This window comes from Brachyistius frenatus, unplaced genomic scaffold (assembly GCF_029030835.1).
Source record: "Brachyistius frenatus isolate BFR_SWC_R1_liver_20210118 unplaced genomic scaffold, ASM2903083v1 Contig_110, whole genome shotgun sequence".
NCBI classification, from domain to species: Eukaryota; Metazoa; Chordata; class Actinopteri; family Embiotocidae; genus Brachyistius; species Brachyistius frenatus.
The window spans coordinates 982501-998974 of NW_027210709.1; the positions used below are offsets into that span (position 1 = coordinate 982501).

Here is a 16474-nt window from a genome sequence, read left to right on the forward strand (position 1 = left end):
GAGAGAGAGAGAGAGAGAGAGAGAGAGAGAGAGAGAGAGAGAGAGAGAGAGAGAGAGAGAGAGAGAGAGAGAGAGAGAGAGAGAGAGAGAGAGAGAGAGAGAGAGAGAGAGAGAGAGAGAGAGAGAGAGAGAGAGAGAGAGAGAGAGAGAGAGAGAGAGAGAGAGAGAGAGAGAGAGAGAGAGAGAGAGAGAGAGAGAGAGAGAGAAGCTGGCCTTTTCTTTTCCTTTAGAAACTGGAGGCAGCTGCAGGAAGTCGCCACAAACGATCAGCTGGATGCCTCCAAAAGGCTCAGTGGACCTCCTCACTGACCTGCAGGAGTGCAGTGACAAGGTGAGTGTCAATGAAGATAAAACTGACTGCTGTAGGGCTGCAATGAATGATTACTGTCATTAACAAGCTTCTTGCTTAATTACTTAATCTATAAAATAATCAAGACACCTTTCAGTATCATTTAGGATACTTGAGGCTTTCAGTTCATGAGATCATACACATCATATAGATTTCCTTAACCTATTGGTTTTGGTTAGTTGTCAATTTCATCAATAAGTTCTTTGGTTTGCGTTGATTGGAATGATTAACACAGAATCCTCAACATGATGGGAATAATTTCCATAAAAGGTTAGCATACAAAACACAATTCCATCATCATCATTATTATGAATTGATGAAGATGTTTTTTGATTGAATCACTCCATGATTTATGTTTCTGCATGACTGGATCTCTTATTGTAATTGAACCGTTGCAGCCACAAGATATCAAATATCTTCTTGACATTGGCTATAATAAATAGTGGCTGTCGTGAAGATAGATTAATCTTTGTCATTGCACAAATACTCTGACAACAAATCTGAAACTGAAAATAGTAAAAAGTAGTGTGAGGGTACAAAAATGTAAACAGTTCATATAAACATAAAAGGTGCCACAGGTGTTAGTGAGGTATTGGATGAAATTGAATAAGAAAAAATTATGCACTCCTAAAAGCATAGATGTATATATAAATAGGACATGTTATCACACACACACACACACACACACACACACACACACACACACACACACACACACACACACACACACACACACACACACACACACACACACACACACACACACACACACACACACACACACACACGTGTAGCTATACAAGTATATATTTAAATAAGAACAGAAGATATCCACTTCTCTGCTGTGTGTGATGCTGGGCTTGGCCACTATGTCCAGCTTTGACTCATGTCCTCACCTGGCGACAGACTCCAGCTTGTCAAAGAACTGAGCCTCCACCATGGAGATCTCATCGATGATGAGGTGTCGACAGCACGTCCAGTGCTGCAGCACCTTGGGCCGCTGAGCCAGCTCGATGCACTGCTCCAGCGGGGCAGAACCTGACCCAATACCTAAAAGAGCGTGGATACAAAAGATGGCAAGAAAGACGGCCAGAAGGGACATGAATTTATGACATCTAATAATCTGTTAATGTGGAAAGACATCCGAGACACCTTCCTCGATTACATGCAAGATTCATAATGTGAAATACGCTATCACACAGCCATTGTAACGGAGACCAAGAACACTTTAAAATATTATACATACAACAAGAAATGGATTAAAAGAAGCAGAGACTTTTAATTACAGGGGCCATTGATAAGTAAAGCCAAAATAATGATTTGATTATGTCAAACATTCACCTTCTCAAATGTGAGCATTTGCCTTTTTTTGTTTGTTTGTTTTAACTCAAAGTGACACGTTTGAATTTTAGACCGTTGGTCACAGAAAACAAGCAATCTGAAGACAGGAGGAGGAATTCCAACTTCCCTTTTTCACCACATTATTTAAAAAAATTTGAAGACAAAAGAAGGAAATAATCAACACATTAATCATTCATAGAAGTAGTTGTTAGAATGCTGCTCTGTGTTTTTTTTCTTTCTGCCTATTCTGAATTCTAACTTTAGGATAAATCTTTATTAACGCCTGAAAATTGACCAATTATTTGGATAATCATCAGTAAGACTTATTGTTGTTGTTGGGAAAAAATAACCTCTGCACTTCCAGACCACTAATTCTCTACTTTCCATAAAAGAGAGACACAGCTGGACAATAGATCAGATCTCTTCAGAGGCACAATGAATGACTGACCAGCAAAGTTGTGCAACGTTGTTCCTCCGATGTGACATGCAGCCACTCCTGTGCTGGCTGTGGAAAAGGTGCCCTTTGGTGGGAGAGACCCCATGATTCTCTTGAGCAGGAAGGACTTTCCTGTACCTAGAAAAAAATATCACAGTCAAATGAGTTTAGACCAGACAAATGTGTTGTATATTTAAAGAGAGATTTACACCATAATGCATGGAGGAAACTTGAGATTAAAGAGAGACAAAATACCCAAGACAATTGTCAGTAGAATGTAGCAAAGATTGTTTTTATATATATATATATATATATTTTTTAACTTTTAACCTGCACTTCCAGTGAAGAAGACGTTCTTGCCACTCAGCACTGCACTGAGAACAGCAGCCTGTTCTTTATTCAGCTTGCGAGACGGTAGAGACAGGGTGGGTTTCTTACTTGGGTTGGCCTTTACCTGTAAGAACCAACAAATCTGCTGTTTTAAAGGCAGTGTGGACAGAGAACATCAGAAGCTGAGAGAATAGATTAAAAGACTGAGTACAATTTATCGTGCTGCAGTTTCCTGCAGTCTAAAGATATATGAGGGAACCTGAATGACATATTTAACTGAGTGGTGCTAGGGTGCTGTGTGTGCAACTCACTGGGCTGAAGTTACTGTCACTCCTGGAGCGTTTGGCCTGCTGCCGAGTCCCAGCCACAGTCATCTTATTGGTGCGGTCTGCCAGCCCTTTAGGAGCCTCCTTACTTCTCAGCTCATTCACCTTCTGGATGTCTTTCTGCTGCAGGGGGCTGATGGCCTCAAACCTGCGGGGCAAGCCGGCTTTGAGCTTCTCGCGGTCGCTCAGAGGCTTGTTGTTCTGCCAGGCCATGTGTTTGATGCTCAGGGTTTTGAGAAAGAGGCTCAGCTGGTCGGGCGGACAGTTGGACATGAGCACCTGGATGTTTTCTGGGAGCAGCTTCACGGTGCACTTCCCGTCTCTGGCGAATTTGGTGAAAAGTCTGAACTCCTTCAGATGATAATTTTGTGGTACTTTCCCGTTGTGGACTCGCAGGATGATATCCTGGAACTCATTTCGGCCCAGAATAACGGAGGCTTTCCGGATGACCTGCCTCCGGGTGGCCTGGCCGGAGCCGTTCAGCTGCTCCACAGTCACGCAGCATTGTAACTGGGCACCGTCCTCTCCTGCGAGCATTGCTGCAACTTCGTGCTAAACACAATAATCTACGTTAAATCAGGAACAACACGTTGTTCCTGCAGTTTCCTATAACACGTCCAACAAAGCAGCTGTCCCGGCGGATACATGAAGAAATAGACTACAACTATTTCTAAATACTAATTTCTTTATTGATACTGTAACGATTAAACGTGACCACGTGATCAAAATAATCAGGTAACTGCCGTTACGGAAAAAGTTCAAACTTAACTCTTACCTTTGGTAAATAAATTATCTTTGTCTTCCGTGTCGCAGTTGCTGCTCCGCCTCTGAACGCAAAACACCGATTTTCAAATTGTCAGTGTGAAATCAGCCAATAGCAGAGCGACGCTCCCGTCCAATCAGCAGAGGGGATTTAAATGTACGGCCAATGAAAACCAACCAGGGACGCCCCTGTGCCTGTGAGGACCAATCGGTGGGATGTAATCAGTGACGTCTTATTTGATAGAAAGACACATGGCTATCCGGAAATGTGTTTAAAGTACCACTGTTTCTAATTACATTAGGCTACTTGTTAGAAAAAAAAAATGATAATCTTCAATGTGCAACAGTGGTGGAAGAGGGACTCAGATAAATAAAGCATTTGTCTCGTGTTATCTTAACCCACATCATTACATATATGCGGATTATATTTTGTAGCCTACTATTAATCTTAATCTGCAAAGTATAAAGTTATCAAACAATAGTGCAGTAAAAGAACACAATGTATTCTGCAAAAACATATTGGAGTGGAAATACTCAAGGTGCCTCAAAATTGCTCTTTAGTACAGAACTTGAACTACAGGAAATAAACCAACTCTGGGATCTCTGGGTCATGATTTGTGCTGTTGGTGGAGCACTTTTGATTGTGTCTTACTGTGAACATCAAGAAAACAACCTGTCTTGCTCTTCATTTTATTTATGGTATCATTTCCATTATGTTATTATGTGTTGACTCATTGTCATGGCTTCATTCATTTTTAATTACACACACACACACACACACACACACACACACACACACACACACACACACACACACACACACACACACACACACACACACACACACACACACACACACACACACACACACACACACACACACACACACACACACACACACACAGCAACAAACCATATCAAAGTATCAAAGCAGATCATATAACACATCTCAGGACCTGATGGGAGGAGAGAATGTTCCTCCACATTCACGCAGTCATTAGACAAGGCTGACCAAACTTAATAAAAAAAACAACAACTTAAAATAAATTTCAAAGTGACTCACATCTTCAGCTGGGGAGTAATGTACAGGCTAGGTCAGGGTGTTTGATTAGTGTGAGACATCAGACACTCTCAGCCTCAGCATATATGGAAAATATCCTCAATTCATTATGGTTAATGTGTTATCACATATTGTAGCACTCACACCAAGCAGACAGAACTACATTATCATCCAATATGAGGTTGTTCACTAGCTAATCAATCCATCTGTCTGTCTACAACCCCCTGTCACATTGCCTTTCATTTGAATGAGTATTAATGTAAGTACATCAAGCAATTAAGCTTTTTTCTGCTGTTGTTATTAGGTTTATTTATTATTATCTAATTATGGTGCCATAAATTAAATCAGTCTTCAAACATGTTATATGAAATACCTTTTTAATAGTTTAAACTTTTTCTCTGTTGTTTACAATCTTTTTATGGAATAACGATGATCTTGGCTGCTGTAGCCTAATTTGATGCTGTACACATTCTTAAAAAACATAAAAATATGAAACTGCAAGCCCCTGCCTGAATAAGTTCTTGTGATTGTCAGTCCTGGGGACAGTCTAGTCCTTCTCAAATGGGATTATAGCATTTGAAAAGTATCTGCGATGACCTTTCCTGCAGCTAAAATGTTAATCAGTTTTTTTCTAAGGCAGACCTTCAACCTTAGCTGTAAAACTTCCAGGGGATTTAAACTGTGCTCAGCAGACAGAGTGTGTTTTTAAATCATTAGAAAATTTCCATTGTGGATATTATTCACGAGGATATAATGTTTCTGTTTTGAAAAGCAACACATTGTGTGTGAGGACGTCCGCCCTGACAGTTTAACTGTTGAACATTTGAAACTGAGTCTGAGGTGATGTGTTCCACTGCGTGCAGTGGACTCCAGCATGAGGGTTGGAAGTTGGCTGCGCTTGTATAATCTGTACTGATGGTACATTTATAGTAAACACTTTCCTCTGATGTTGCTTCTGGCCCATGTGGTCAGTATGAGCACAACACATCACATGGCTCTCCGGAAACCACAACAACTTTTAATACTCTGTGTTCCAGATAAACACAGGGTGACCGGCAGCAACACTGATTTCCCAGCATTATGTGAAAATGGAAAGATACACACTAATATGCATTAAAGGAGGGGATCTTGAAAAGCTTGAAGTAATAAGTGCCAAATTGTCTTTTAAATTAAAATGCATGTTGAGCCACTTGTCTTAATCAAGAGCACATTTTCATTACAGCTGACTGTGATGGTCCTGTTTTTATATAACAAGATGGCAGAGGGGGACATAATTTTCAATTTCCACCTGACCTTTAACACTCACTATTAGCTGGACAAAAGATGGGTGCTAGTGTCTCTCACCTCCCACAATGCCACAGTGGCTTTAACGACGACCTTGGGGAAATGTGTTGATATCGGATTATAAACCAAACAACAGTGACTCACAAGATGCATGTGACTTTTAATACCGAGTATTGTAGGTGCTGATGCTTCTCTTTTGGCCTAATTTCCATGTAATATTGAAGCTGAACAACATCTCCTCCCTGCCTTCCATCACTTTGCTGGCTAATCTGACATAATCTAATGAAGGTTTCACTCTAAAACGCAACACAAAAACACAGTCATATGAGAGAACTATTTTCCCTTTCTTAACTTCTTTCGAACACATTTCCTTCTCTTCTTCTCTCCTGCTGTGTCTTTGTTACGACGTGTTTCTGTACAGTAGATAATAGAGCCGATAGAAAAAGAGACCTCACACGTATTCTGTCAGAATAAAGGGCACATCCACTTAACCATTCACCATCCATCTACCTACACATACAGTACGCCTGCTGTTGATTGTTCCTGCTATGGGTGGAGAACCTTTTTCCACCTAACTGCGTGTTAATTATACATTGCTCTTAATGAGCAGCTACACACCCAGGCATCTTCAACACCTTCATTGTGTGCACTTCTGGTGGGGTTGTTTCACGATTAATTATTTATGCTGAGAAACAATCAGGAAAAACAAGGTGCAAACCAAGTGAGATGCATTCAATGAGTTTATCTGTGTAAGCCCTTCATGTTCCAATAGAGGGAAAAGGCAAGAGGGATTTGTTAAATAAATCATATCAGTCAGTCTTTAGTAGTATGACACATTCCATAGGAGATCCTGTCTTCTCTCTGGTTTAACTACAAGAAATACGCTCCTTAGTCCATCTTCTGTAAAGCTGTAGGCCTATATTTGAATCCTAGAAATCTATCTTGTCTGTTTTTTAGAGTACATCTTCCTCTGAAATCTGTTCAATTATTGTTACTGTTTTAATGTAGTCACCTCAGGAAGATATGATCTCCTCATATAAGAGGTAGCTCATTATTTCAGAACGGGAACTGTAAGGCTTATGACTCACTCTGCTACAAGCTAATGCAGACAATGACATTGAGCTTGGCACAGTAATTATTCCATCCTTTACCTACATATTGGACTGCCTCTGGCAATTAGATCCTCTGAGGGAGGGGAAATGCCTTGAAACGGAGGAAAGGAAGGTAAATTAGGATGGATAAAGGGCGGTCTGGATGAGAGGCCACCGGAGAGTAATATCACATAATCAGGGACAAAAAAACATTACAAGTCGCAGATTTCATATATTTATTGGACATTTGTAAAAGAGGATGATGTCCAAAACAGAATGAAGCTAAAACAAATTATCCATAAATGTACATTTGATGTAGCCACTTTATTGTTTAAGAAAAGGCTGTAATGATGAACAAAATCATGTGTAGTGGAGTGAACTTCATGACTGACTTGGACAGCATATGAGAGATCAATAACTCTGGCAAACACTGTGACTGAAAAAAGCACAAAGGTACAGACATAAAGTAAATCCCAACTCCATGCCTTTTCTGAGAGACAGTGGGATGTAGGTAAACAGCTAAATTCCTTGAACACATAAAAGTCCACTGAGCCAGACAGATGTTAATATTTACTACTGCTGCCACTCAGATTGTGAGTGAGCTCTGAGAAACTTTCTACTTTCAGCAGAACTGAAAAACTGCCTTTTAGTCAAAAACTCATACATTATTCTGCACAGTGAAGTTTAAACATCAAAACAAAGTAACATGGATCAAAGACATCCGAGTGGAGGGAGACTTGTAAGTGAAGAACCTGAGGACCTCCATTTGTTAATGAACCTGATTGAAAGAGGAGATTCATAGTTATAATGGTTATTTTGTCCCACCCATGTAAATGAATTGGATTGACACAATATTAGGAGCACCTCTCAGTATAACCCAGTACAGTTCAACAACACCACTAATTACAGTCTTGCAATAAATGTACCCCTTGAATCAATCACAGTGATTAAGAACTGAAAATTATAATCCTTATGAAGGGATTATTTTTTGTATTATACTGAAACTTCCACCATGAGTGGTTTTAATGTTGTGCCATTAAGCATCTCATCTACTGTAACTTCTGGCAAGAAAACAAATTGTTGTTATCCAAAATGCCAAACTATTCTGCTAAACTCTGCAAAAATCCCTCAAATCTGTGAAAACTTAATTTCAGATTTTTAGAGATGGAAAAATGACACTTGCATGTATTTATTCTGCAGCTCTCCCACAATTTTAAAGAGTCATTCCTGTGGTGAGCCTGAATTTGCTCTCACAGTATATCAACAGACATTTAAAACAGAGGAAGTTTACCAAACTCATCCTCTAGGAAACACTAACCATCATACTTGACTGTGTATCATGCTTTTTTGATTTGAGGTACATTAGATAAAACTGAAAATCTTGCAGGCAGCTCGTTCACTTCTTCCCTTCTTAAATAATTAAGTTAAGGCTAGAGAAAGTCAAATGTCTTTTTTAAAGATGAAGAAATGTCCCCGTCCTCAGAGAGGAATTTAAGAGACATTAGTATTCACCTGCAGACACCTGCTGATCCTTTAAATCCAGTCGGTGAGCAGCAGCTTCCTCTCAGTGGGCCTTTTACTCAAGAGCAGTGTGAAGATAATTTATTGATGTTCTGTTTTAAAAAAAAATTCATCTCCACGAACATCCACAGCTTAGTGTGGCAACATCCAATGTAATTATCCTTTCTTCACTATTTCTTTTTCATCACAGTTTGAGGGCAGGTCTACAGACCCGTCACCTCTGACTGATCTCTCTGCACAGATTGACAGTGAGGAAGTTTCCTCCCGAGAGTCATATTATTTCATCCATTTTCCTCCTCCTATACTGTCCCACTGACACCAGACTTTCCCTTGCAGAGACCCTGCTTGGTGTGTCAGGCCTTTTTAAGTGGTGTCATGGAAATCTTACCCCTGACAGACAGAAAGACAGAGAGCCTGGGAGGCTGGGAGGCTTCTCATTAATGCTGACATCTCAATGAAGTGGTTCAAAATTAGAATAAAGAATACAAAAATATATATATATGTAACAAAGAAAGAAACTGCCAGAAGTTTTTTGAAAATCACTTTTTGAAAAGATTCGATTCAACCCTTAATGAAAAGGATAACATGTGCCTTTTTTTTTTCACAACAATCTTAATGCAAGTTCAACTTAGGTTTTCTAAAATTTTTCCTGAGCTGACATTCACTTGACAGCTCTTAAAAAACTTAGTCATTAAAAGTATTAGATAAATATTTTTGTTGGCAAACTTCCAAAATCAAAAATGTAATGTTCACGCTTTGATTGTATTTCAGGGTTTATTAGTGTTTATAAAATAATACTCACTGTAAAAAAAAAAAAATTTGTTATTTTTAACTCCAGTGAAACAGACCATCAGGAAACACATTTTCTTTCAGATTATAACAATATGCATGTTTTAAAGTCACTGGTTTGAGTTCTGAGTCATTGTTTTATTCTTTTGATTTCTCATTTGGTTTTAACCTTGAAAAATCTTGTTTTGATGCTATCAAAAACAATTTGATGTAGGTTTATTTAGAAAAAGGTTCTGGGAAAATCATTCCATCACCATGGAAACACTAGATGTACTACACAACAGCTTTTACTTTTCATTTGGCATTTTAGGCTTACGAAGTTTAACAAAACAATCTAGAATAAATAATCAATCAATAAAATACGTTCTTTATAATGCACATATTAGAAACATGAGGGTAAACAGCTGTAATAACTCAGTTCTTAAATTTTTTTTTTTACGATGTAAATTATGAAAAAGTGTGACTTCAGACGAGTTGAAGTGTTGCAGAGAAACTGTTAGAGAAGAACTGTGACATGTTTAAAACTGTTTCAGAAAACATTAGCGAGATGTTCAACTGACTCTCAGAGAAAAACAAATGGAAGAAACACCCACACAGAAAAGATCGCAGCTCTTTTTTTAGCCCAAAAATAAAAATATTCAAAATAGTTATTTTTCTTCACCTTAAAGTGGCTGTGATTTGTGGCAGTATCATCTTCCTGAAAATTGCCTCATCTCTGCTTCATGTCTCAGGTGTTTTCCACTTTTTAAATATTTTGTTTAGGGGAGTCAAATGACTGTTTGGCAGCCTTGGCGGTGGAGATGATGATGTCAGGCGGGGAGTGGGGGATAGTTGACGCTGCTTATTTTATTATCAATTAATTAGTTTGCCTGTGGCACCACATCTCTGTTTCTATGTGGTTACTCGCTCGCTCGGTTTAACAGACGTCTCAAACTGCTCTTAATTGCCTTTGAAAGTAAATCAGCTCGTTTTTTCCCCATTAGAATTATTTGTGAAGCAGCTATGATTCTATTTATGAGATGTAAAAATGATAATTTCATCTCTGATCTTCTCTGTAAGGGTATTGGTAATGGAGTTTGGCCAAATCCTTCTGCTGCTAATGAAATCTCTTCATTGGAGTGTCAAGTATGTTTAGATGGGCAGAAAGGAATGACAGTAAATTATTCATGACATCACAGCATACAGCAAAGTAATTGCAATCAATAGTTTTAAAGTCCCGGGTAATGTCCTTCCGGCAGATATTCTGTGATAGGACATGAAACTTGAAACACAACAGAGAAGAAGAAGAAGAAGAAGAAGAAGAAGAAGAAGAAGAAGAAGAAGAAGAAGAAGAAGAAGAAGAAGAAGAAGAAGAAGAAGAAGAAGAAGAAGAAGAGGAGGAGGAGGAGAAGGAGGAGGCGGTAGAAGAGGAAGAAGAAGAAGAAGACATTCACAAACACAAACACACGCACACAGCTACAAACACACACAGGGCTATGTTTAATGAAGTGTAAGTTGCATGGGCAGTGTGTGGGAGGTCAGTACTGAAACAACAAAATGAATAGTTGGAGGCTATGTGACAAACTCTGAAGCAGAAGTACAGGGTGTGTGTGTGTGTGTGTGTTATCTTTGGATTGGACAGATATTTCAGGTATTAGTGTCAATACCTGTAAAAACATTTTACCATTTTCATTGCACACAGTGAAAGATGATGTGACTGTTTCCTGTTGTATATAACAAAGATGTGAAATCCAATACTAATCCCTCCTGAGAGGTTTTTTATGAAGCTTTCTTCCTCAACTTGTCAGACTGTCGTGGATAATGTGATTTCTTCCTCTCACTTACTCAGTGTTCAGCTTATTTAGACTGTGTGAAAGTGATACTTTAAGACATCATAATGACATTACATGTTTCAACACTGCAGACAGTGGAGCAAAGACAAGGTGAGATGTCTGCTAATAATACCAGTGATTGCCACACTAATTACATTTCAGTGGGCAGTGGGTGGTCTTCACTGTCTGTATTAAAGAAAAAGTACCAGGAGAACCCATTTCCACACTGAGGATGCTGTCACAGATTTGAACCTATATTCGAAATAATGTTTTATTTACTTCTTTATTGGTAAAACTAAATCTCAGCAAGAGAAAAGAGGCAAAAATGCCTGTACAATTTTCTTCATAATTATGAAATTCATAAAAAAGGGAAAAAACAGTGGATAGCCAGATAGATCATTTCCACTGATTCCCTTTGAGACTAATTAACACTTTAATCTTTACACCGAAATGTTATTTTCAGTGAAAACATGGGCTTTCATCAGCTGAAGGGCAGTGTTGGGCAAGTTGCATGAAAACTGTCATCCTTCCTCACTGAATTGCATTACTTCAACAAAGTAACATGTATTTAACACTACACACATTATAGCAGTAAATATTGTCAAATAATTCAGGATAAATCAAATGAAAGGCCAACTAATTTGCTACGATCAATACTCATTTAATTTGCACGTTTCCAACCAACATTTAAAACACTGCATTTGAACTAACATCATTCTCTCAATAACCTTTTTCATTTCCAGGACCTTCATTGTATGGTGCTCACATTTTTGCATCTGCAGTACACTCATTATGAAACAGCATTTTTGCTCCAAACCATCTTAAAAATCTTAAAAATACATGATTCCATCGATATCTTTTTGCAGCGGATATCTTACTTACAACGAGATTGAACAAGCTAAGCTGTTTAGTGTTTCTATGTGCTGTATTTTTTCAGTTTGATAAACGATCTCCAAAAAGCAATAAAACGGACGAGATCTCGCCTCTGTTGCTAGGGTTGTTACTACGGGTCGGACTACTTCCTGGAGGTTTAAACACGGCATACGTTACATTCGCTTCTACTGAAGCGACTGGTTGTTTTCCAGTTGTTAGTCATACCCCATGTATTGACAGAGGTGTCAATGGAGAGATGGAGTTGACCTGAATGTAGACTTGGTCTGAGGTTGTGGGAAAAATTTTTCCTTTACACCAGTCAGATGTGATCTACATACTTGTGATTTGTTTTGGTGGTTGTACTTAAAAATCAAAACAATGCAGTCTTAATTCAAGTTATATTGAGGAACTTTAAAGAAAAGTTTGACAGTAACAGTTGTAATCTGTTGGGAGGTTTAAACAGCCTAGGTTACTTTTATTTATTTTAAGACTTTTCAGCTACATTGCTAAGTTTAACACATTTATTAGAAAAGTAATAAAATATGATAAATTACATTAAATTGATACAATTATTTAAATAGTTAAATTAGCCCACTTATTAAATTTTTAACCAGTTGATTTGTAATCTGTAACTTATTACATTTTAAAAGCAAACTTCCAAACACTGTCAGCAATCTGTCACATTTATTTACCACTTCAGCAGTGAGTTTTAACTACCTGACAACCATCTCCATGATGAACAGTTTACCCCAACAAACGAAACAGTCACTGCAAAGTCTGTTGAGGCTGATAACCTCAACAGATGCACTAATACATTGGTTAGTTTGCAAATTGTTACACAAGTTTTCATGCAGCATTAATTGTTGCACACTGCATATAATCACACCGCATATATTTGTTAAATATAAATTTGTGACGAATATGTTGTTATTTTGTTGTCAGTCTTACTTAAAACCTTTATAGTGTGATGAAAGCTTAACTCCATGAATGTCAAACAATACACATTTTTAAGTGTTGACTGTTAACACTGTAAAAGAGTTCATATTCAAACAACTCAAGGTTAAAGTAAAATGTACTCGTCATGGGAGTCGAGTTATAACTCCCAAAGATTTCAGGTTCAACTCCTGAAAGGTGTTAAAAATCAACTCCAAGAAAAGAGTTACTTTCACTCTGCTTGAGAGTGAAAGTTGGTCTCACACAAAAAGAGATGATTTGAACTCAGAGAGTTTATTCCAAAGATGTGAATTTGCTGTGCACCAACACCACATACAAAGTTTGGCGCCACAGTGTTAACAGCCGCTTTGCTCTTCCGGGTTAAACACCTGACAAATACTTCTACCTGTATAGACCTGAGCTCTAGATATCAGAACAACGACCCCCAATGTACAAGATTGATTTGGACTCACACACACTTTTCCATCTCTGTACATACAGACATGTTCACATAGACTACACACTATTCGCAACAACTGACATTATCTTGTTACAACAGCATCTGCTCGTGGGAGGGATATATTAGTCAGCAATCAGTATTTGAAGCTAATGTGTTGGATAGACTAAAAATGGGCAAGCGAAAGGATTTTGACAAGGGCCAAACTGTGATGTCAGGATGACTGCCTCAGAGCATATCCAAAACAGCAGGTATTGTGGGGAGTTCCCTGTGTGCAGTTGTTAGTAGGCTACTTAAAGTGGCCCAAGGAAGAGCAACCAATGAACCAATGTGCATGTGGTTGCATAGCTTCAGACCAGTCAGAGTGCTCACGTTGACCCTGTCCACTGCGCCTACAATGGCCGCATATGTAATTAAGGTAAAGTTTATTTAATATAGCACCTTCCACAGACAAAGTCACAAAGTGTTTCACAACAATAACAGCAAAAGCAATGTTAAAAAATATTAAAAGGAGTCAAAACAAACCAAAATACCAGCAACTGGACTATACAGTGTTGAATCACGTTTTCTTTTTACATCATGTGGACATTCAGGTACACGAGAGTTGTTTACCAGTGAGATGAGACACACTAGGTTAGGTTAGGTAGGTTAGGTAGTTACTTTATTAATCCCCGAGGGGAATTTTTTTTAAAGTAAAGTAACTAAAGGAAGAAGACAAACTGACAGAGGCAGTGATGCTCTGGGTGATGTGCTGCAGGGGAACTTTGGGTTCTGACGTTCATGAGGACACTTAGACAACTTCCACCTGTTGCAAACCACATGCACTCCCTCATGGCAACAGCATTCCGTGACAGCGGCGGTGGCTTAAAGGTGCTGGCTTGGCCTCCTAAATTCTCCAGATATCAATCTGATGGAGTGCGTTTGGGAAAACAAGCTCATCCAGGGAGGCCCCACCTTACAACCTTCAGGACTGAAAAGACGTGCCGCTAACTTCTTTGTGCCTCGACAGGTCAGAGCTGTTTTGGTGGCACGAGGATGACAGACACTATATAAGGTTGGTGGTTTTAAGGTGACTGATAATTATTTTAACACTTCACAATTTTGTTGCATCCCCAAACCAGAAATTGGACTCTACAAACATTACAAACATCTGCTCTTCAGAAACTTGGCAGAAATCTGTTATTAGTGAGCAGAATGTTCGTCTGTGTGGTTGTATCAGTGGTGGCTCACATGATGAAAATGTGCAATATCCTACAGCCACCTGATGCATGAAGCGAAGATACAGCAGAGGACCATTAGCGCTGATGAATGCAATCGGTCTGAGCTGGCTGAAATGCTTATCATCCCCACAGAGGGACATATAGAGAGGAGGGGTTGGAGGGGGTCTCTTCTAAATGAGGAAGATAATGTGCAAGCACACTGAGAGAAAAACATTTTAAATTTATGAGAAAATGTTATTTCAGTTTCAGTTGTTTTTTTTAAATTCTGTACACATCAAAATGCCAGAATGATCTTCCAGCAATATCAAATCACATTAATTCCCACAACTCAAACAGCCTTTGAACACAATAATGAATTCACCACTTTGAGCTCCAGGCTCCTCAAATATGAGTAAAACTTAATGATGGAGATGAGTGGGATGCACACACATATACGCAGTGTACACATAAACGCACAGGTGAGCTAGTCAGGCATGTAGCAGGGCATACGTGGGATGTTGACATTCAGAAGTACATAACAAAACAGCGAATGTGGGAGGAACAGATGTGTATGGCCCCTGGGGTTTATCACAAACATCTGGTTTACAATAGATCACATTATAGGTCGACACGCAGAGATGATTTTTGACCACGTCAAATCCACAGGCATCTTATGATGATGGGGAAAAAAAGAATTATACAGATTAGTTGATAACATTATACAACCTTTGAAAAAAATGTAATTCTTCCCTTTTCTGAAAAAGACAAAGAGAGCAATAAAGGCAAAGACATAATTGGAGTAGAGGGACATAAGAACGAGATCCAAAGAGGAGAGGAGGTAGAGTGGGTTGCAGAGAGTAAATGAGCCTCAGCCTCCCTTGTGTAATGAGCCTGGCAGGCTGCAGCAGGAGCAGCTGTCTGATTGGATGTTTGTGTGGAGTGGCAGCCCTCCTGGGAGAAAGAAAATCAGATAAAGCTGGATGATGCCATCGCAGTGGCGCAATGCCACCGCCAGCACTGAGCTGTGAAACATCACCGTTATAGCACAGCGGCAGGCGTCACCAACACAGTGACATCATCACATCTCATTCTTTTACTTCACACAGAAAGGAAAGCTGTCATCACGGAGTGTGACTGAATGATACAAGAGTAAAAACTACAAACTTTCTTTCTTTCTTTCTTCCTTTCGAGCTGCTGCAGAACTGAAGGACTTCTTGTTTTTTTCTTATTGACTGGAAACACAAATCACCTCAGAAAATGGGTTTCCTGGGATCCGTTATTCCTGCAGAGGCTCACATTCGTCAGAGGAAAAGCAACATGTTTTTGCAAAGGTCTACCTGCAAGTCATTGTTTGTTTCTAAAGTCATGACTTTTAATGTGTAAATCTGAGCTGCGACTAACTCCAGGTGCATCTTACAAAGACAATAATGATGCACAGGTTTGTCTGAAACCTTTTTGATAAAGAAAAAGAGAAAATAATGTGAAAAGAAAGAGATTTGAATCTCTTTTGTCACCTGTGAACACAGACTTTGTATTTTGTATTTAAGGGAATTGCCGAGGTCCCACTGCAAGGTTGGCCTGGCAGGCTTCCCTTTTTGTTAGGTTTTATTGTCCTGTCATTTTGTTTGTTTTTGAGTTTGTTTCTTTATGTAAATGTCACTTCTGTTAAAATAATATATTTTGTCAGTACTCCTAGGAATATGTTATTGATCATAATTTTAGTCTGTCTTATTGGATCGTAACAAGCCGGAAAACATTTAACTTAGCTTGGAATAAAGACTGTAAACAGGAAGAAGCAGCTTTTCAATTCTTTTTTAAAGGTAACAAAATCCTACATGCACATCCAAAGCTAATAAAAACATGATCTTTGTTTCATCAGTACAAAAACAAAAGTGTCAATATTAGTTGTAAT

General features: G+C 38.8%; 1 protein-coding gene across 1 annotated transcript in view; it reads right to left on the reverse strand.

Moving 5' to 3' along the window:
* Nucleotides 1–3393, reverse strand: part of pif1 (PIF1 5'-to-3' DNA helicase homolog (S. cerevisiae)) — an 8753-nt gene extending 5360 nt beyond the window's left edge. The window contains exons 1-5 of the mRNA XM_069712567.1: nucleotides 2768–3393; nucleotides 2457–2580; nucleotides 2139–2264; nucleotides 1246–1399; nucleotides 207–310 (exon numbers count right to left, since the gene is read on the reverse strand). Of these exons, the coding sequence (XP_069568668.1) occupies nucleotides 207–310; nucleotides 1246–1399; nucleotides 2139–2264; nucleotides 2457–2580; nucleotides 2768–3319 (1060 nt within the window). The 5' untranslated portion in view covers nucleotides 3320–3393. The remainder of the gene's footprint in view (nucleotides 1–206; nucleotides 311–1245; nucleotides 1400–2138; nucleotides 2265–2456; nucleotides 2581–2767) is intronic.
* Nucleotides 3394–16474: the final 13081 nt, after the last annotated feature.